This window comes from Anabas testudineus, chromosome 15 (genome assembly GCF_900324465.2).
Source record: "Anabas testudineus chromosome 15, fAnaTes1.2, whole genome shotgun sequence".
In the NCBI taxonomy this organism is placed as follows: Eukaryota; Metazoa; Chordata; class Actinopteri; order Anabantiformes; family Anabantidae; genus Anabas; species Anabas testudineus.
In genome coordinates this window covers 788,646-810,101 of record NC_046624.1, presented here as the reverse complement: position 1 = coordinate 810,101, position 21,456 = coordinate 788,646, and the positions used below count along the sequence as shown (strand labels likewise).

The window sequence follows — 21,456 nt, the reverse complement described above, 5'->3', positions numbered from 1 at the left end:
TTGCTGGGTAGAGGAATGTCTGCATGTTTGTTACCTACTTCCTCAGTGACTGTGCTGTGACGGAAATGCAGACGTGGAAAAAATTGTTAGTACCCTTCCATTAAAGAAAGATATACCCACAATGGTCACTGAAATAATGTCAAACTGAAAAAAGTAATATTAAATAAAAATCAAATGAGAGCTCATGCAACAGAAGTTTAAAAAAAAAGAAACTGGCCTGGACAAAAATAATGGTAACTTAATATTTTGTATTTGTATTTTTTTTTTTTTTTTTTTTTTGTATTACTGCAATCAAGGGATTTCTGTAACTGTCAATGAGAGCACCTGTCGATAGATATTTTGGCCCATACCTCACGAGCAAACTGCTCCAGGTGTCTCAAGTTTGAAGACTCCAGACTGCATGTTTCAGCTCTTTACACAGATGTTCATTATAATTTAGATCAGGATTCACCGAAGGCCACTTCAGAATAGTCCTATAAGTTCTTCTTAGCCATTCTTGGGTGTTTTTAGTTGTGTTTTTGGTTTTTAACTTGTTGCAGGACCCATAACCTGTGACTGAGACCAAGCTTTCTGGCACTGGGCAGCACGTTTTGCTCCACAAAGCCTTGATAGTCTTGAGATTTTACACGGATTAATACCTTGACCTTGGATTTCACCTCTAATCTCTATGGAAGTTAGTTACCATTTGTATTTTCTGTCTCTTTAATTTGTCAAAATTTTCCTCTTATGGCCATGTCCTGGGAGGTTGGCTACAGTCCCATGGACCTTAAACTTCTGAATAATATGTGCAACTGTAGTCACAGGAACATCAAGCTGCTTGGAAATGGTCTTACAGCTTTTACCTTTAACATGTTGTCTATGTTTTTTCCTAATCTCCTGAGACCATCTTTTTAGTTTTCTGTGGTCCATGTTACACACCATGATACCAAACAGCACAGTGACCACTTTTTACTGTTTAAATAGTTAGACTGACTGATTACAAGTTTGAAGACATCTGTGAAGCTAATTACAGGACACACGTTAGTTCAACATGTCCCTATGGTCAAATTATTTTACATCTTTTCTAGAGGTACCATCATTTTTGTAGAGGCCAGTTTTGTGTTAACTGTTAGTTAAACTTACAATAAATTTGTATTTATTATTACTTTTGTCTGTAATTCAGTGACCAATGTGGGTTTTAATTTTATTTAACAGAAGGGGATCAACATTTCCAAAGTTATAGATGGATGGATGGAGCTGGAAAACATTTGCTAAACAAGTACTTCACTATTTATTTGTTTTTGGGGTTGTTGAGTTATCTACATAATTCTATATGTAGTTACAGTCTTTAAGGATCCTAAACATTACACTCTAAGTCCCTTTTGAGATGACTTGTTGTAATTTGGTGTTTTATAGGACACACACTGGAGCACATGCTGTGCATGTCAGATCTCCCATCCATGTCTTGGATGGGAGATCCAAGACATGGATCATGGAAGAGATTGTTTGTTTTTTTGGAATGGAGGGAATGCAAATTTTAACATCCAATTCAATGTGAAGCAGCAGCAATAGTGACTGGCATTCTTGAGGACAAAAAAAAGGTGATGTTGTCCCAGTTCCAGCCTGAACTTAGCATTTAGGATTTAATTCTATTTTTCATAGTATCATTGTCATAAGTTAGTCTTTAGTTATTATTCATATACAAATTAAATTGAAATCACACATTTGTATAATATTTAAAAGCAAAAACTATTATACCTATTATTTATTAGCATGTAAAACAGAAACAGCAAATACCCACCTCTCTTTTCATCTTTCACTTTATTTAACCAAAGTTTCAGCATCATCCAAAACGATACTTATAGTGTGAACACTACTGGTCTTTATAGATTCCCTATGTGAGACACATTAGCCAGCCACTGGTGAATGTTTGCTCACCTTGAAAGCTTTGAAGGTGTTTTTATTGAAAAAACAACACTTCTTAACATGTACCCACCTATATGACTCCCTAACAGACCCTATACAACTTTAAATTAGTTACTGTTCTTGAATAGAAGAATGTCCGTTTTTTGTTTTCTTTCTGAAACATAACTGCTGTAATACAGTATGTTTACACTGTTCCTTAACGCTAATAGAGTCTAACAAGATGGTGGTAAGCCTAAAGTCAGTAATGTAGTTGACAGTATTCTGCACATTTCTTCTGATGCTTCCTATCAAACTTTCTGATAATGTAGCATACATACTCTATACTGTATGTATTCTGTAGTTGATTGCTAGGCTTGTCAGCAGGCAGTTTACTCAGGATTTGTAAAGTTATGGGGCCTTGTAACATAATTTAAGACATTCATTTTTCACTTTCTCACTCGTTTTAAAATTAGCATGAAACAGCTGACTCAGTAAGTGACTCGTAAAACAGCTGACTCAGTAAGTGACTCGTGAAACAGCTGACTCAGTAAGTGACTCGTGAAACAGCTGACTCAGTAAGTGACTCGTGAAACAGCTGACTCAGTAAGTGACTCGTGAAACAGCTGACTCAGTAAGTGACTCGTGAAACAGCTGACTCCTTAAGTGACTCGTGAAACAGCTGACTCAGTAAGTGACTCGTGAAACAGCTGACTCAGTAAGTGACTCGTGAAACAGCTGACTCAGTGACTGACTCGTGAAACAGCTGTCTTTAGTAATAGTCAATGAATGTTCTGAGCCAGAGCAGGAGGCTAGCTGTGTGTTTTGTTTTCCGTTTTCCTTGAGTATCTGGCAGGCTTGTGGTACAGAGTGGCGGTTTACTGTTAGGTTAAGATGTTGCAGCTGTAGTTCATGTCGATGTGCACAACCTCATTACATTTTTAAATGTAACATTTTTAATTTGAATACTATTGACAATATTTATTTCTAATTTTAGTCATTTTCTTGAAAACCTGTTTGAATATCTGGTGACATGGCATAGTATACTTACCCCAACATGGCAAAAGCTAGACAGGATGATATCTCTTTTGTCTGAGAGGCCTGCACTAAAGCACCACAATGAACAAGGATGTGAGTCTAAAACCCTAAGTCCATATTTAGTTATGTATCAGGATATCATTGTAGGGGGTTTTCCAGATGATGTCCCTAGGGAACACATAAGAACTAACCTTTCCTTTCACATTCCCTGCATGTTCACACTGTGAGCAGTATGATTGGTGGGTCTTGCCTGCATCTTAGACATTCAGCTGTTCTTGAACATATTAATCAGAATAACTGAATAACTTGATGAGCATCTTAGCCTGCTGCTTGCCTCACACGCCACTGTACATGAAATGCATAGCTTCACACAGCACAGTTTCACGCTTTCTTCACCAGGGCATTCTCTCTCTGTTAACAACCAGCTAAGGAGCATGTTCGGCGCAACCGGCAGAGCCGCACCTTTTTGGTGGAAAATGTCATAGGGGAGCTTTGGTCGGAGCTGGAAGAAGGTAGAGTGTTCATCTTCTTTTACTCATCTGATATTTTCTTTTCCTTATCATCTAGGGTAACTGATCTTTCTTTCCTACACTGCCAAAATGTTATATTAGATAGTAGCTCTTGATATTAGATTTTGGTTGAAATAGAGCATGATGTTTGTATGTTTGCTTTTTGAAACATATAGCAGCAGGAAATGCTCGCCAGTTCAGTGATGAGCAGGGTAAGGATCTTTCTCATCATACAGTGTCTCGACAATTATTTAGACTGAAAGCCCACTCTGCAGTGAATAAACCTTTCATTAGCAGAAAGAATCAAAAGGTTAGACTAACCTTTGCTGAGGAGTATGTTATGTGGACAGAGGAGAATTGGTCCAAAGTTCATTAGTTTTGGTGATACAAGCAAGTTTAATTTATTTAGTTCCGATAGGAAACATTCTGTTTGTCATTGAACTGTGGAAAGACTGAAGCCAAAGTGTGTAAAGAACTTAGTGAAAGGTGTAGGAGGAGGAAGTGTCATGGTTTGGGGAATTTTTTCTGCAGCAGGAGTGGGGCTCTTATACAGCTGCATGACCTTTTTGACAACATGCAGTTCCTTCCCTGCATTCGTCACCCAATCAGCCAACAGTTGTCTTGCAGGACAATGCCCCCTGGTCACCCAGCCAAATTGGTAAAATGTACACTTCCTACTAATTGTTGACTGTTGTAGCCTTCAGAAAATTTTGTTGTAATCTACATGTACATGTACATAGACACTTGTGTGTGTGTTTCCGTGTATTTGATTAGACATGCAATAAATGCACAATACATGCACAGTGCTGTGAAATAAGTATTTGCCCCCTTCCTGATTTTTTATTATTGTTTTTTTGCATATTAGTCAAACTTAAATCATTCAGGTCCTCAAACAGATGTGTGTATTGTACAAAAATAACCAAAGCAAATACGCAATGCTAAAGGTAAAAAGCTGTCTGAACCTGACTAGACCTATGTGAAAAAGTACTTGCCCCTAAACCTAATAACTGGTTATGTCACCCTTGGAAGCAACAACTGCAATCAAGCAGATTATGGACAGATTTAAGTTTGGATTTATGTTTGGTCTTAAACACCAGTGCAGTATTGTTTCTCTACTAGATTACAATCTAAAACATTTAAGCTCTATAGGAACATGTTGAGGAATTACAGTTATATGTATCAAATAAAAGGCATCAATTCATCGCAGCCATGTACAAACCAATGCACTGCCGTATGTTGTTTCATGTGCCTTTAGATGTCAGATTTTAGCATATTTGAACTATTGTGTCAGCTCATCTGTAATTGATACTTTATACGTATTTTTTGGAAAACATAATTCCTGTTGTACCACACAGTGTAGTGTTGCAGCCAACTCAAGTACTGTAGCAGCTATATGTACACTGTAGCGCCACATAGAAGTATGTGATTCTGTTTCACTTCACTTTTCAACACCACTTCTAAAAAATTACTGTAAAGTATAGTTACTAGCTCAACTTTGTTTACTTCATCTCTCTGTACCACATCCTTCTGGCTATACTATAAGTTGTGTTAAATGTCACACATACACAGAAGCTGAGGTAAAAATGGAGAAAATCACTAGGACAGACCTTATTCTTGTCTATGGGGCTTTAAGAGAAATATTAATCGAGGAAATAAACATGGAACTCTTTTACATGTCATCAGTACAGCACTGACACATCTTCTTGACATGTAGTTGCAAATGATGATAAAAATGTGACTGTGAAAGTATTTCACTATGTGACTCATCTGTTCTACACATTTTTGTCTTTGGTGAAATCAATCCCAACTTACTACATCCAGTTTCTGTATTTTCATCATCTCACCAGTTGGTATGGTCTATGGTGTGGTTTAAGAAGCTAAAAGTCACATCCAGCTTCCATTTTGAATGCTCCAAAAAAGACAATAGTGTAGTAGATAAGAGTGGATATGTGTCGAAAACAATGAAGGATGCAGTTCGATTAATGTTACATTGCTTGTGCCCGAACTCACTACACATTGTGCTTTATCTTTGTGTATCCCTGTGCAGGTGACCGTTACGTAGTGGTGGATTGTGGTGGAGGAACAGTGGACTTGACTGTGCATCAGATCCGTCTTCCAGAGGGACATCTAAAGGAGCTCTACAAGGCTTCAGGTACAAAGAGGTGCAACATGATGGGTCTTATGGAAAAACAGCATTCACCAAACTGTAATCTTTACAAATGTTGTAAATAGCTTGAAATGAATTTTCATATTACATTATGTTCGTTATACACTGTGTATATTTTTATTAAATCCATTTCTCTATCATATTGTATATTCATTCAGATGAAACCACAGTAATTCTTAAGCCAAACCAGTGGGTTTTTACCCTGAGGAGATAGGTGGTCTATTTGTTCATTACATGTCTGGATTACTCATGAATAACATTTGTTCATTAGTATGAGACATGGTGATCGCCATAGATTCACTCAAACCGCAGACTGATTTTTGCATGAGGCCCAGTGTTTTTACTTTCTGTATATAGATTCTTACTTTTTTTTTTGTTTTTATTCATTATCACAATACCCTGTCCTGTTTCCCAGGTGGCCCTTATGGCTCTATTGGGATTGACTATGAATTTGAGAAGCTGCTGTGTAGGATCTTTGGCCAAGATTTCATTGACCAATTTAAAATCAAGAGGCCAGCTGCTTGGGTGGACCTGATGATTGCATTTGAGTCTCGGAAAAGAGCAGCAGCCCCAGAAAGAACCAACCCCCTCAATATTAATCTGCCCTTTTCCTTCATCGATTACTACAAGAAGTTCAGGGGCCACAGTGTTGAACATGCTCTGCGCAAAAGCAAGTGAGTACAACTGACAACAGGTTTTACTGTTAAATATTTATTTTTAAATGGAAAAAGCTGCCATAAATCCACGATACAATAACATAGTTATGTGGAACCTGTAATCAGTGAGTGTTTCTGTGTACTGAGGGATTGACTTGTAACATAGATTGTAACATTTTTTGCCAAAAACATCTGTACATATACGTACTTATATACATAAATCTATACATCAACCCTTTTTATCATATAATACACTTTGGAAACAATGTATTATATTTATTTTAATCTGACTTGCATAAGGTGTACTTTAACTAAGAAAGAACAGAACTACCCTTTCTGAAACTGACTTTTGATTCAAAAATACAATATTAGCACTGAATGGTAGATACAATATTTCACTTTCAGTCATTAGAGTACTAAAGAGAAGACATCTGGGCCCACCATGAAATCTAGATTTTAATGGCCCTCTCTCATTCTGTGTGCATTTCCATGATATTTATCTGGATAAAACTGGAGCCCTCAATGGTGCCCAGGCTGCCGTAACGCCTGACTGGAAGTACTCAGTATGCTTACTGCTTCATCAACTTTGGAGGGGCTGACACCAACAAAGTAACACTGTTATGTGTATATCGTACTTGAATCACATTGGATCGCAGCAGATTTGTGTTTGTAGGCCTCACTGAGGAAAATGGTCAAAAAAAATCTACTGACAATGACCCATACAGATGCCCTGATGTACAAGACACTGAAACCCACAGTAGCCCAGTCTTTTTAATATTACACAAAGATAACCCAATTAAATACAAAATGTAGTTTTTAAATGACCATTTCATTTATTTAAAAGCTGTCCATACCTACCTGGCCCTATGTAAGAAAGTAATTGCCAGCCCCTTAGAAATCTCGAATGAACTGTGATTAACCACATTTTTTGGAAAACTAAGCTCGATTTCACCTGCCACGCCCTGGCCTGATTACAGCCAGACCTGTTGAATCAGGGTATCATATAAATAGAACCTGTCTGAAAAAGTGAAGCACGCTAAAAGATCTCAAAATAGCTACACATCATGAAATTGTCATGTATCTATCTAGAAAGAACATCAATTTCAAGGCTTTTGGACCACAGTGAGAGCCATAATCCACAAATGGAGACAAGTTGGATGACAAGTGGTGAACATTTACAAGAGTGGCTGTCCTACCAAAATTACTCAAAGAACACAACAATGATCCCAGGAAGTGATAAAAGAACCCACAACATCTAAGAAACTGCAGGCCTCACTTGCCTCACAGTTAAGGTCTGTGTACATGATTCAGCAATACCAAAGAGACTGGACAAAAATGGTATCCATGGGAGAGTTCAAAGGTGAAAAGGGTCAGACACATAGGCTCATCTCACATTTGCCAGAAAACATCTTGATTATCCCCAAGACTTATATGTTATGTGAAGTGATGAGACAAAAGTCTTTCTGGGAGGTGTGAGTCACATTACATCTGCCATAAAACACAGAATCAGAAACAGAATTTCAAAAAAAGAACATCATACAACCGTCAAACATTGTGGTGGTAGTGTGATGGTCATGTTCAGGACCTGGATGACTTGTCATAATTGATGGAACCATAAATTCTGCACTCTACCAAAAAATCCTGAAGGAGAATGTCCAGCATTCCAGTAAGTGCACTTGGGTTATACAACAGGACAATGATCCCAAACACACCAGCAAGTCAATGGCTCAAAACAAACAAAATGAAGTTTGTTTTTTCTTTTAAGGAGTGGCCTAATCCAAGTTCAGATCTCTCCAATTGAGATGCTGTGGCTTAAGCTTAGACAGGCCATTCATGTGCAAAAGCCCTGTGGCTGGAGAGCTGGTCAAAATTCCTCCATAGTGAAAGTTGTTGCTGCCAAAGGTGGCAAAAGCAGTCATTAGGTTTTGGGGCAAACTTATTCTTTAATACATGAAATCACCATTTAAAACAGCATTTTGTATTTTATTGGGTTATCTTTTTGTAATATTATAATGTGTTTGAGGATCTGAATCAATTGTGTGACAGAAATCAGGGAGAGCCAAATACTTTTTCACAGCACCATATGTCATTATTATCATTATTATTTCTCACAAAGGAGCAGATACCAGTCCTGTAACTGGGTCAGTTCTCTTCTATGAGATAAATCAGTTGGGAAGCATAAGGAGCATTTTTCTGTGGCCATCACATGCAAACCTATTCTCTTTTATGGTTTGTCTTGCTTTTGCCTGTCCAATCTATATTTTCACCTTTCTACAATTCATTAACATTGTTCAGTGACTTCATGATGATTTGAAGTTGGTAGGGCTAGGTCCTCATATCACCCAGCCCTAGCTATAGATGAACTTAGTTTAATGAAATAAAGTACACTGCGTTTAACAGGTTTTCTGTCTTCTCCATCAGTGTGGACTTTGTTAAATGGTCATCTCAGGGGATGCTGAGAATGAGCCCAGATGCTATGAATTCCCTCTTCAAGCCCACCATAGACCACATCATCCAACATCTGAGTAAGCTACATTAATTATGCTCAATAATAAAGACCCACTAGCACATACAGTATGTCTCACATTTGAAATTTCAAACAAGTGTGGTAGCTAAATGTTTTATTATTTACAAACCCGACTATAGTTGTATGAAATAGAGTGAGTCCTGCTGACAACAATGGAGCTAAAACAAAAAGCTGACTAAGCTCAGTAACTTTGTAATTAATTATAAAAATTCTAAAGGAATGTGTTTTTGTTGCTCCTCTGGTCCCTCCCTAAAATCAGCAAACATGATTCATGGTTTCCTCAACCAGTGGAAAGTAGGTTAAGTTATTTGAGCATGAATTATTGTGCTTGACAACCAACTAGTTTGTAGTGACTAAATAATTAATAGCAGACAGAACCGTCCTAAATGTGTAAAGTCAGGCTACGTTTTGCAGCAACATTTTTAATTTTAATGAGTAAATGCAATTGCAGCATATGCAGTTCCAACAGAATCAAACTTCTAACACAAAAATGAAGACCTGTATTGTACTTTTTACAATATTTTACTATGCATAAATCAGTAGCCCAATACCTACTCTTCTTCCTGTAAAACTCAGTTTCTTACAGTTGTCATTTTGCTTCATTCCTCCAGCCGAGCTTTTTGAGAAGCCAGAAGTAAGCAACATTAAGTTCCTGTTCTTAGTTGGAGGTTTTGCTGAGTCACCTCTGCTGCAGCAAGCTGTCCAGAACATGCTCCAGGGTCGCAGCCGCATCATCATACCCCATGATGTTGGCCTAACTATCCTGAAGGGTGCTGTGCTGTTCGGCCTGGATCCCAGTGTCATTAAAGTCAGACGCTCCCCACTCACATATGGTGTGGGTGTCCTCAATCGCTTTGTGGAGGGCAAACATCCTGCAGAGAAGCTGTTGGTGAAGGATGGCACTCGCTGGTGCACTGATGTTTTCGACACCTTCATCGCTGCCGACCAGTCTGTAGCCCTTGGTGAGATGGTAAAACGCAGCTACACACCAGCCAAGCCTTCACAGCAGGTTATTGTGATCCACGTCTACTGTTCTGAGAAGGAGATTGTAGGCTTTATTAGTGAGCCTGGCGTCAAGAAGTGTGGAACACTTCGCTTGGATGTGAGCGGAACAGAAAGCACAGCACCACGGCGTGAGATCCAGACGCTCATGCAGTTTGGTGACACTGAGATTCGAGCCATGGCAGTGGATGTGTCCACTGGACGCACTGTCAAAGCTAGCATAGATTTCCTAAGCCATTAACTAGGTCAGCTAACACAATTCACAATTGTTGAAAATGAAAACACAACTTACATACATACACACACTACAAGCCCGGCATATTTACTGGACAACAGTTCATGATAATGAATTTTAAGGCTCATTCAATCTCATTTTAACTGGAGATAGTAGAGTTTATTGTAGGTTGGATCAAAGTGTAAACATGTTTGAGGTCTCTCCATTAGAGATCTTCTGAGGGACCCATGGAAAACGCATTCAAATGTGGCAGGCATGAAATCATTTTCAAAAAAGAGAGACCTGATCCAAGGGGGACCTGAGAACAGCCAGATCTGATCAGAACTGAGAAATAACACAACCACTTTGAGCAGGAAAATTAATGATCAGTTTATTGGTTAAATTGACAAGAAATTGTGTTGGAATAGACCATTATGGTTTTAATAACAGTAATAATAATGATGCTAAAACTAAATTATTATTTTAGATGCTGAAGAAAACCGAAAGCCCGACTTGCCAACTTTTCCAACTCAGCAGCAGGGAAAAAGACAGTGGACATAATAACAGATATGTGCTAAAGTGGCAAGTGATTTAAGCAAAGCTTGGCATTGACCAATGTACTGTACATTCAGCGTGCTCCATTACACTGTTTCTCTTAGGTACCTAGAGCTGTCGTACACATCAGTGAAAGACTTCACCTGAATCATTTTGAAGTTGATTAATCAATGTATTAAAATATTATACATATTAAATCAATTTATGCAAAATTAATATTCTGGCCAACATACTGTATTTTAGATTTATGTTTTGTTTTTTGTTTTTTTTTTGTAGTATTTAATGACAGCAGCTTTTACAGTTTAATAGATGTGAAGGAAAGTAAGATTCAATTTTGAATTGAATTTTATTTGTATAGCGCCAAATCACAACTGAAGTTATCTCAAGGCACTTTACAGTGTAAAGTTTAAGACCTTTCAAAGTATAATTATATACAGAATTATATAGAAAACCCAACAATCCCACTTGAGCAGCACTAGGTGACAGTGGAGAGGAAAAATTCCCTTTAGAGGAAGAAACCTCCAGCCGAACCAGGCTCAGGGTGGGCGCCCATCTGCCTCGACCGTTTAGATGCCTCGTCTCGTTGCCTCAGGGTCTTAATCCAGATCCAGTATCATTCTCAGTACTAACAACAGACAGTGTTACAGCACCAAATGTAACTGGAATATTCTCTGTTATCTCGGTAATTGTCTTTCCTTTATTCAAATCCAGACGTTTACTTGTTGAGCATCTCCCCAGTATTCAGTCATTCTTAACAAAGCTGTATACTTTATGTCCCATGTCTAAGCTACAGGAGAGATAAAGGCTTGTTCATTGTTGACTCCCCTCTGCTGTCCCTTTCATCTCCTCATATTAGTCACGGAGTGCTTTGCTTTAGAAAAATGTTTTTAGCATTTACCTTATTCAACCTGAACCCTTCTCTTTGCTGCACTTAGCACCAATTACTGACATGTAGTATTAACATAAATGTGTTGTACTTCAGTTAGCTGATTTCTGACAACAGACTTGAAGCTGCTAAGTTAAACCTTTCCACAAATGAAGCAGAAGAGGAGCCTAATATGGCGAGGAACCATACTGTTTATGCTAATGATCAAATCTCCCAACAACAAATTCCATCACAACATAACGTTTATTACAAAGCCGTATATTCCATGTTGAAGCAACATAATTGTTGAGCTAGGTTTTAGAGCCTGTGAAAAGAGAGATAAAGGCTTTTTCATTCTTGATACTTTGACGCATCTCTACTCTGCAGTTTCTATCATTAATGATTCTTATTTATGCTGCCAGGTTGTTCCATATTGTATACAGTCCCCTTCAAATATTGGAATGGCAAGGTCATTTCATTTGTGTTTGCTGTGCACTGAAGACATTAGAGACATTAAAACTCAAAGGATGAATATAAGACAACAAATTCAAATTTCACTTAAATACATTAAAGAACATAGAATATAGCATCTTTAGTACAAAAACTTTATAAGCCATTATATCAATTTTTAAACAGCTGCAGGATTCACTGGTGTAACCTAAGGCTAAAACTAAGATTAGTCACTCAGAGCTATTGCACTATAGCATACAACTGAGCAACAAGAAACATGTGTCAGCTACATGTTCCAATACTTTTGCTCACCTAAAATTTATCAATCTCATACAAAAGCAGCTATGTTGTTTTATGTAGATAGATGTAAACACCGTGAAGTGAACTCTTTGTCTGATATTCATCTTTTTAACCCAAATGTCTTCAATGCGTAGTAAACACAAATGAATTGTCTTTACCGTTACAAAATCGTTTTGTGTTCTTGAAAGATATCAGCTACAACTCATTGTAGGTTGGAAAGTCATACTGGTGGTTTTACATGATTCATCCATTTGAATATACTGTAGTATAAAGAGTCAACACGTTACTCTACGTTTTGCTGCTATTTTCTAGATCCTACCCTTTTAACTTTGATCGTTTTACTTTATTTTACTATGTTTGTTTGTTTTGTTTTTTTGTGATATTGCATTGCAGTTTTGTTGCAAGCAGCACACACTGTGAAAACTGTTGGCCAGTTGGACTAGTCTCAGCATTTACAAGAGTATAACGTGCATTAATGTTTAAAGTCATCCCTGTCATGGTTATCCCAAAAGTGCCAACTAGACTTGCTTGTAACGTCTGAAGACATTTGTGCTGTTTCAGAGGATAGATGTTCAGTTTGGAATTATAGGCCTATAAGCTCTGTGGAGTCATTAAGTTGTTAAGTCAGCACCTTTGATGGTCGCCTACAGATTGAATGTTTCAAGATTCATTCAGTTACAAAAGCTGATATTGTTAATATAGGAGACATTAAGAAGCATTAGCATTTATTTGAAGGCAAGTCAAAGACCAGTGTTCACTTACCTTTAAGCTCGGGCTTGGTCTTCACCAACCGAGTCTAATGTTATTGGGCATCTTCACTTGACACTGATAGATTACCTACTCATGAATCAATACATGCTACAAAATGACAAATTACTTGTCACAATCCCTGCCTGCTCCTGCCCCAGTTAATCTTCTTTCTGTTTCTGTTCACACAGTCTCACTCATACTCACCCCTGAACCTAAATGTCCCACTATGACTCCCAGAATCCTCAGCTCCTTGGCATTGCACTCGCCTTTCTGACTATGTCTCCCAGAAACCTCCAATCACCCATTTTGAACACACCCTTCCTTTTTCCTTCTTCCCCCCTTGAGCCTCTTAAAATAAATCTTTTAACCAATTATAGTATTGTAGTGTCCTCCTAAACAAGTGGTCGAGGTACAAAACCTTTTTCTGGAAAATGTGAAAATGAGTTTAAAAACAAATGGCATGCTTCACAGGATTACTGGCAATTATATCAAGTATAACTAACTTTTTAATCAATAAATAAATCATGCAAAACCACCAGTATGGCCATTTAAAATCCACAGTTAAATCTGAATCCAAGAATGTGAAACATGCCAAAGTGCATTCTAAAAAACTAGTTCAATCATTAAATGAGCCTAAATGTTGCCTTTATTTGTTTATGCTTCTGATGATAGTAATGGTGGGGATTGGGACAAACAATGAAGTATGTTTATTTCTGTAAATACAGTAATTAAATATTGTATAGATTTTTAACCTTGTTTCAGCAGCTTTAGAGCCACGAGTATGTGTACATGTCCTTGGGTGTGAGTGTGTGTCTGTGTCTCTATATGCATGTTTTCACATGGACATCTCTCAACATTTTTTTTAATCAGCTATAGCATGAGAGACCAAGGCAGGTTTGATTGCCTTGTTCATTGAAAGTCAAAGGTTTTTTACTTCTTTGCAGTCACACATGAAACTTGAATACCTCTGTTTTTAAAAATATTGTACATTTAACAGGTTTTCTGTTTATTTTTGAAATGGTAGCAGTATGTGTCTAGTCTGCTTTTCCGTCCATCCTGCAGTGCAACATCTGCAAGGATTTCATACTGGTTTATTAGTGATACAGTGGAAAAGCAATATTAGGAAAAAGTGTTTGCACCCTACTACTGATAATTGATTGTCTCTATGTAGTATCTAAGGATAATCATGAATAATCATATGAGGAGAAAGCCACATTTCCAAATGTACGAAAGGTTAAAGTTTTAAGTCTTAATTAAAAGAGTGCCTAGTATTAATAAAATGTGATGTCAAGATTCACTCAACCTGTCAGTACATAGAGTGTATCCTTTTACCCAACTTAAATTATATTTACCCTATATACTTTCCTCTTTATGTGTGACTTCAGACACTAAGCATCACACTGTTTGAGGCCACTGCCACATCTACTGCAAATGTTCATTTAAGATTCTTGTGGAAAACATTGAGTTTAGACGCATTATTTAACCAGCCTATGTTTGCAGTCAAATGAAACAGCTGTAAATTGGTTGCAACAAGCTTTATTAATGTTTCTCAGTCAGCACAGCCGGATTATAAATATACATACATCATATATATGTATATTATACAGCAGTTTTCTCGTCATTTTGGAGTCTGTTGGGTTTTGTTCCTTCAAGGTGTCAAACTGTTTTATTATTTAAATTTTATTCAAGGTCTCTGTACTCTTTTTGGACTTGCTTCATTCATTTGAACTTTCAGGGGGCAGTCTTAGTTGTAGTCATTCATGGTGTGACCACAGTAAAAGCAACATTACTAGTCACTGTGTGAAGTGGAGATAATTGTCATGTTATCTGCTGTGGAAAGATACAAAATATGCTTTTAGACAATCTTGACAATTCAGACACTTTGTCTGAAGCCTATGAGGCCATCAGACTTCAGACTTCCTGCTCAGATGTTCTTTGCCTCCAAAAGTAAATCCACTGATTGCACAGATTCTATTGAAATCAATAGATTTTGTCCAAAACCTTGCTATAGCTATAAATGCTTTTGTTTGCACAAAAGTTTCATTTAATTTGTCTGCTCTTTGGTTGTCACAGTTGTCACAGATGTGTAAACCCACACAATCTAGGATGCAGATTGACTTTATGCTTTACTTAAGTGTCTAGGTGTCTAGGATAGGTATAAACTGTCAAACTGAACATGAAATAGTAACAATAAAAATTCTGTTAATCAATAGCTCATTTGACTCAAGACACCAATGAAGTAATCACTGAGTTACTGTTATACTGATGAACACCCCCCACAGATTTTTCTTAATAATGTTCACTTTTAATGCATTTTTCTGTATACGAACTGTGAATCAAGCCTTGTATTGCTTTTCAGTGTTAATGTACAAAGTCTCACAAGCTTCAGTGCCCTTCTGCTGTCTTCCGCACTCTTTCTGCAAAGCACGTTTCGCATGACTTACTACATAGGAATGAATAAACAAGAAACTGATTGCTATTACTAATATACAAAAAAAGGTTTACTACTAATGATGATAATGGTCATGTTTTCTGGAAGAAATTGTGAGAATGACTGGGCTATGATATTAACACTCATAACTGATGGCAGCTCATAACTAAATAAAACTCTACATACTTCACTGGTAACTAATATAGTAAACTTTTCTGCTTTCAACACATATCTGTACTCAAAGGAAAGATAATACAGTGTTAAATGACAACATCTTTCTAATGATTCATTTGTTAGATTATTATAATGTGCAGCAATGTTCCGCTGTTAGTATTATGTGATGCACAGGATACTGTTATGTAGCAGCTTTATACCTAAAGCTATGATAAAATTATATGAAGACATATTTTGCTTTCTGATATCTGTGTGCAAGACAGCATTTGACATTTTGGCTGTGATATCAAATGATTGATCAGTCTGAGGTCAAGTGGTTCTGTGGATGTAATTTGAGGTAGTTCTCTAGCCAGCTTGCATTATGCACAAGTGTCTGCTAAACACTATACAATACTTCACAAAATAGTACAGCTAAAAAGTTTGAGCTTGTAGTAAGAATCATCTAAACCATTCTAGAACACAACACAATTAAAAATTTGTTTTGTTTTGTTTTTTTATCTTGCATTTCCTTAAATGTCTTGTTCTCTTGCAATTTACACATTGTACTGTGTATTTTTTGATTAATGGCAATTATTCTTTAACAGATTTCACCAATAAAATGTATGTGTATTTAAAAGGATATTTCTTTGCGTAGTGTTGAATGGTAATTTTCTGATCTCTTCGTTTTTACGCTGACAAAGATAAGCAAAAAGACACATGTAGTGATAATTTGCTGCATGACTTTACAGTAGCAAGACCTTGATCTTGGATCTTGACTCTGAGACTTCCCTCCACTAAAAACTTCCACTGGTTATAATCCTATAATATAAATAATATAATAGTTTTTGCACTTATTTAATGTACAGTATTTATAGTCAATTATTTTTGTGATGTGGCCAATACCACCAATTTAGAAGAAGTATTTTTTTTTTCCCCCAACATATCTTTGTTTATCGGAAAATACTCTAAATATAAAACACTGAGCATGAAAACTAGAGCCAGCAGATCATTTTGGGGGCATTTGCATGAGCACACGCATACAGTGGCAATACAAAACTATGTGAACATTTTGGAATTTCATGGTTTTCTGCATTATTTTGTCATAAAATGTGACGTTTAATAGAGAGTATTAACAAATTGTTCTTAAAATAATAACACAAAAGAAATTCTGAACCATTGGAATAATGACTTCCAAAAAGCTAATTGGAGTCAGGTGTAGACTAGAGCGACTGACAAAAAGAGCTTTCAGAGGATCTATGATCAATAATTGTTTTGTTGTTGTTTTTTTTATAAAAGACTTTAGAAACTCACCAGTCTACAGTTAGGCAAGCAATCTACAAATGGGACTGTGGCTACACTACCAAGAAGTGGGCTGCCAGTCAAAATGATCCCAAGAGCACAACAAACACTCATCAATGAGGTAAAGAAACAAAGTGACAGCTAAAGATTTCAAATCTTACTCATAACATCAGCTCTAACCATCTGTGTTCATGAGTCTAGAGCAGGTAAAACATTGAACAACCAGGGCGCTTTTTACAATTGACATTGTCACAAAGCAGCTTTATACAACCAAAGAACGGTACATGAACAGTGAATGTGTATGAATCATGAAATCAGATTGTCCCTGATGAGCAAGCCGAGGGCGACGGTGACAAGGAAAAACTCCCTGAGAAGGCAACAGGAAGCCAACAAGAAACCTTGAGAGGAACCAGACTCAACAGGGAACCCATCCTCATATAGGTGATTACATGCTGAGTAGGCAGCAGGCAGTCTAGTATAACAGTTAATGTCTTTAAGTTAATATGGAGTCCAGTTAGTTAATTAGTTAATTTACATGTACATTTAGTCATTTAGCAGACGCTTTTATCCAAAGCGACTTACAAGTGAGGAACAAGGCAAGCAAACAAAATCTAAGTCAAGGAGAAACAACATCAAAGCAAAGTGCTGTCAAAAAAGTGTTTCTGTTTTAAGAGATGTGAGAACGAAAGTGTAGAAAAATCTTCTTTTTTTTTTAAGTGCAAAGGAAGACGGGGAGAGTTCTGTTTTCAGCAGTTTTTTAAAGATTGCAAGTGAGGTGGCTGAGCGTGCAGAGATAGGCAGCTCATTCCACCATGGTGGGATCACTGAGCTGAACAGTTTTCCTTGGTGTCGACTGTGTGGTGCTGGTAGCTCCAGACGTTGTTCACTGGTTGAGCGCAGTGGACGGGAGGAGATGTAGACCTGAATGATTGAATTGAGATAAGATGGAGCTGTGGAGTTAACCACTCTGTAGGCAAGAGACAGGGCTTTGAACTTGATCCTTGCAGCCACAGGAAGCCAGTGCAAAGATCTGAAGAGCGGTGTGACATGAGACCTTTTTGGTTGATTAAAAATGAGGCGTGCTGCCGCATTTTGGATCATCTGGAGGGGTTTGGTCGTGGATGCTGGTAAACCCATCAGTAGTGCATTGGAGTAGTCAAGACAAGATAAGATCAACGCCTGTACAATGAGTTGGATCGTGTACTCCGTCAGATAGGGTCTGATCTTTCTGATGTTGTGGAGGGCATATCTACACGACCTAGAGACTGTGGCGATGTGTTCCGTGAAGGTCAGCTGATCATCAAGGATGACCCCCAGGTTTCTGGCTGACTTAGTAGGGACAATCACCGCAGATCCAATGTTAATGCTGATGTTGTATTGAGTTGAAGGTCTGGCAGGGAAGACTAGAAGACTAGAAATTTGTTTGTGACATTCAGCTTTTCACAGCAGATCCACAACGTTCCAGTTCAGCTGTCTAGTGTTGGATCTGGATCACAAATACACTAGCAAGAGTCAAAAGTCTTTTGTTGGTTTTATTTAATGAAGTGGTTGTAAATGATCACATCACAAAATATAAAATGTCATTTGCACATTTGAGTACAGATTTAAATTTGCATGTTAAACTTTACTTTCACCAAAAAACTGCCCTTTGCTGCCTGAGAAATCTTTAGCTTCTACTGCACAGTATTTGCAGATATTCAGGTGTGATTTCCTCCCAGAACCAGTGTAATGCAGCAGCTACTTTCTGTTTTCCTGCAAATCAATTGTTGCCCAGTTGGAAAAGCATGCCTCTTCATTATGGGGTGATATCTATTCTGATTGAAAATGCCTTGCACATGATGCAAATCGGGCACTTTCCCATTGTCAAAGTATCACCATATCATCACGTTTCCACCTCCATGTTTCCACCTCATTGACGAGGTTAGGCAAGCATTTACATCTTTTCATGAGCTCTGTGTTCATCACTTGAATCCAAACACCTCAATCTTGGACTTATCAGTCCATAAGACTTTTTTTTCAGTCATTAAAAGTCCACTGTTTGTGTATCTTGGCCCTCTGCAAGCTTTTCTTCTAATTTGCCAAGCAGAGCAGGGTTTTTTCTTGGCAATTTTGCCCATGACGCTGGTTGCCCTGAGTCTCCTACGCACAGTGTGGCAACACTGGTTTCCCCTGTTTTATTCAATGATGTGGCAACATCAGGACCAGTTGGACCTCAAGGATACTTGTAAGTACTTCTTGTTTTGTCCTATGGCTATATCTGAAGCAATATATATATATATATATATATATATATATATATATATATATACACACTACCACTACACTGATTGAGTAGTGGTATTTGTTTTGTAACAAAGGTCATCTTTGACCTTTTAGATAATTTAACTGCTGATTAACATGTTAGAGATGAAAGGAAGGACAGAAGGAGCAACATGTTTTATATGCTTTGGTTTTCATTTTTGCACATTTTAGTGTAAAATTCCACTATTAGAGACAGAGAAATGGCAACACTGCCACCAAGTGGATTGTGTGAATAATATGAATGAGAGAGAAATGTTCTTTGATAAAGATATCTCTGAAATAATAATACAGATGGATGGCTCTGTTTGTATCTGTGTAGCAGTCAGTGTTCTATTTTTTTTTTTTTATTCTGAACATGACATGGTGCACACATCTACTACACATCTACGATTATTACTATTAATAACTAATAACAATAACTTAAAAAAAACTATTAATAAACAGCACCTATATTGTTGCCTGTGATAAATTAAATTGGTCTATTTGTTGAATGTCTTCTGTAATTATATATGAAGTTGTCATGATTTGGACAATAATAGATGCAAAATGTAAAAGTAAATGTCTACAATATCTTCACAGACACAAGATTTTAATGATTTTTGCCTCTTGTGAACAGAACTTTCAATATATAAAGTAGCAACATTACCCATGAGCATAGCTCTATTTACATAGCACTATTGAATAGGAGTGCTAACATTAACAACATGTTTCTAGTTGAATGATAAAAATGTTTTAGACAAGGTTTTCCCTACATCCAGTTCTTCATTACAAATTACTCCCAGGACCACAAGTAGACCTAAAAAAAACAAAACAAAACAGTGCTCTGCTGTTTCTTGTTTGCTTTGTAGGTTACAAAATCTCCCAAACAAGAACAGTTTTCCATTAAAACCCAGTTTCGTCTTTCTTTCTTCCACAAACACCCCCACCAGTGATTCACCCGAATATGAAACTAAACACAGGCACTTATTCACTAACCAGAATACATTTATACAGTGAGTGTATTATTCTTACAGAAGTGGTGGTAGAGAGCCACTCAACCTTTTACAGGGCAAGGTTGTTTTTAGCTTGGATGTAATTTTGTGTGTGTGTGTGTGTGTGTGTGTGTGTGTGTGTGTGTGTGTGTGTGTGTGTGTGTGTGTGTGTGTGTGTGTGTGTGTGTGTGTGTGTGTGTGTGTGTGTAGGGGGTTAGCCAGAGGGGACTATGTGGAGACAGGAGAGGAGGTTAGATAGGTGTGGCCGATTTCACTCAAATGGCTATGAAGTAGAGTAGTTGCTACGGCAATCTGGAGGGACCCACACTCTTCAAGTGACCCTTTAGCTGCTGGCTCCACTGCCCTCCCACATACACGCTCTCTTCCAGTTAATGGCAGGGTTATGATGATTACAATGAAACCAATGAAATCATGGAATGATAACAGGGAGCTTGACACACTGCTTGGTTGATAAAGCTTCACTAGTTTGAAAACAGGCCGAATGTTAGTTCATTAGAATTTGTTTGTTTGAATTGAATATTTGAGTAACCTTCTTAAGTGTGCAGGTGTAAAGGTAGACCTGGGTACTTAACATGGGCATATGCTCACACCCTCACTCACACACACATATTGTTATACTTCTATAATTGCAGCACACTCATTCATGTGCATTCATGCATTCACCTTATCCTATTTGAATTAAAATGTATTTGAATTTGAATGTGAAACCAAAATTGATTGAATTATTAATCAATTATTAGCAACAAATGTGAGCCAAGTTTACCAAATCTAAGTTGGAACACTCAAATAAACAAACCAGAGAACAGAAAGAAATTTAGGACAAGAAATAAAATGTTTGTGATCCATCTCCTCAATTCTTCTGACTTTGGTGATATTTAATATTGCTACAATTTCAGTTTGAGAGATGAGGTGGGATTGAAATCTCATTTGGGAAATAATAATAAATAAAAAATATTTTGTATTTTTACAACAATCAGAAACAATATTAATACCACCTGGTGGCAGAGCATAATGACTGACTGACAGTTTTTGGATTTAAGATCAAAAGACAAATCTGACATAAATTCAGAATTTCATGCATTTCTCTGTAAATACTTAGAGCAAATGTTTCTGTATATCTGTGAATTAATGCTGCTACCATTGTAAATTGTCTGCACTTATATAGCACTTTTCTACCTTATTGGTACTCAAAGCACTTTTACACTGCTTCTCATCAGGTCCCATCAGCCGTGGAACTTTTGACTCACCTTTGTACTTTTATTGGCTATTGGTGATCTATATATAATATTTTTTTGTTTATTTCCCTGCAGTAGAGTTCCACAGACTAGTAGAATCAATGCTAAGGCACATTGAAAGCGCTGGCCGC

The 21,456-nt window shown here is 37.3% G+C and overlaps 1 protein-coding gene across 4 annotated transcripts in view; it reads left to right on the top strand.

Annotated features, from left to right (window-relative positions):
• Nucleotides 1-10,954, top strand: part of hspa12a (heat shock protein 12A) — a 44,679-nt gene extending 33,725 nt beyond the window's left edge. For 2 of the 4 annotated variants that reach the window (XM_026356547.1, XM_026356546.1), the window contains 5 exons: nucleotides 3,345-3,431; nucleotides 5,476-5,580; nucleotides 6,011-6,269; nucleotides 8,673-8,776; nucleotides 9,390-10,954. In XM_026356547.1, the coding sequence (XP_026212332.1) occupies nucleotides 3,345-3,431; nucleotides 5,476-5,580; nucleotides 6,011-6,269; nucleotides 8,673-8,776; nucleotides 9,390-10,021 (1,187 nt within the window). In that variant the 3' untranslated portion in view covers nucleotides 10,022-10,954. The remainder of the gene's footprint in view (nucleotides 1-3,344; nucleotides 3,432-5,475; nucleotides 5,581-6,010; nucleotides 6,270-8,672; nucleotides 8,777-9,389) is intronic. The other 2 variants (XM_026356550.1, XM_026356549.1) reach the window with 1 other exon arrangement.
• The last annotated feature ends 10,502 nt before the right edge of the window (nucleotides 10,955-21,456 follow it).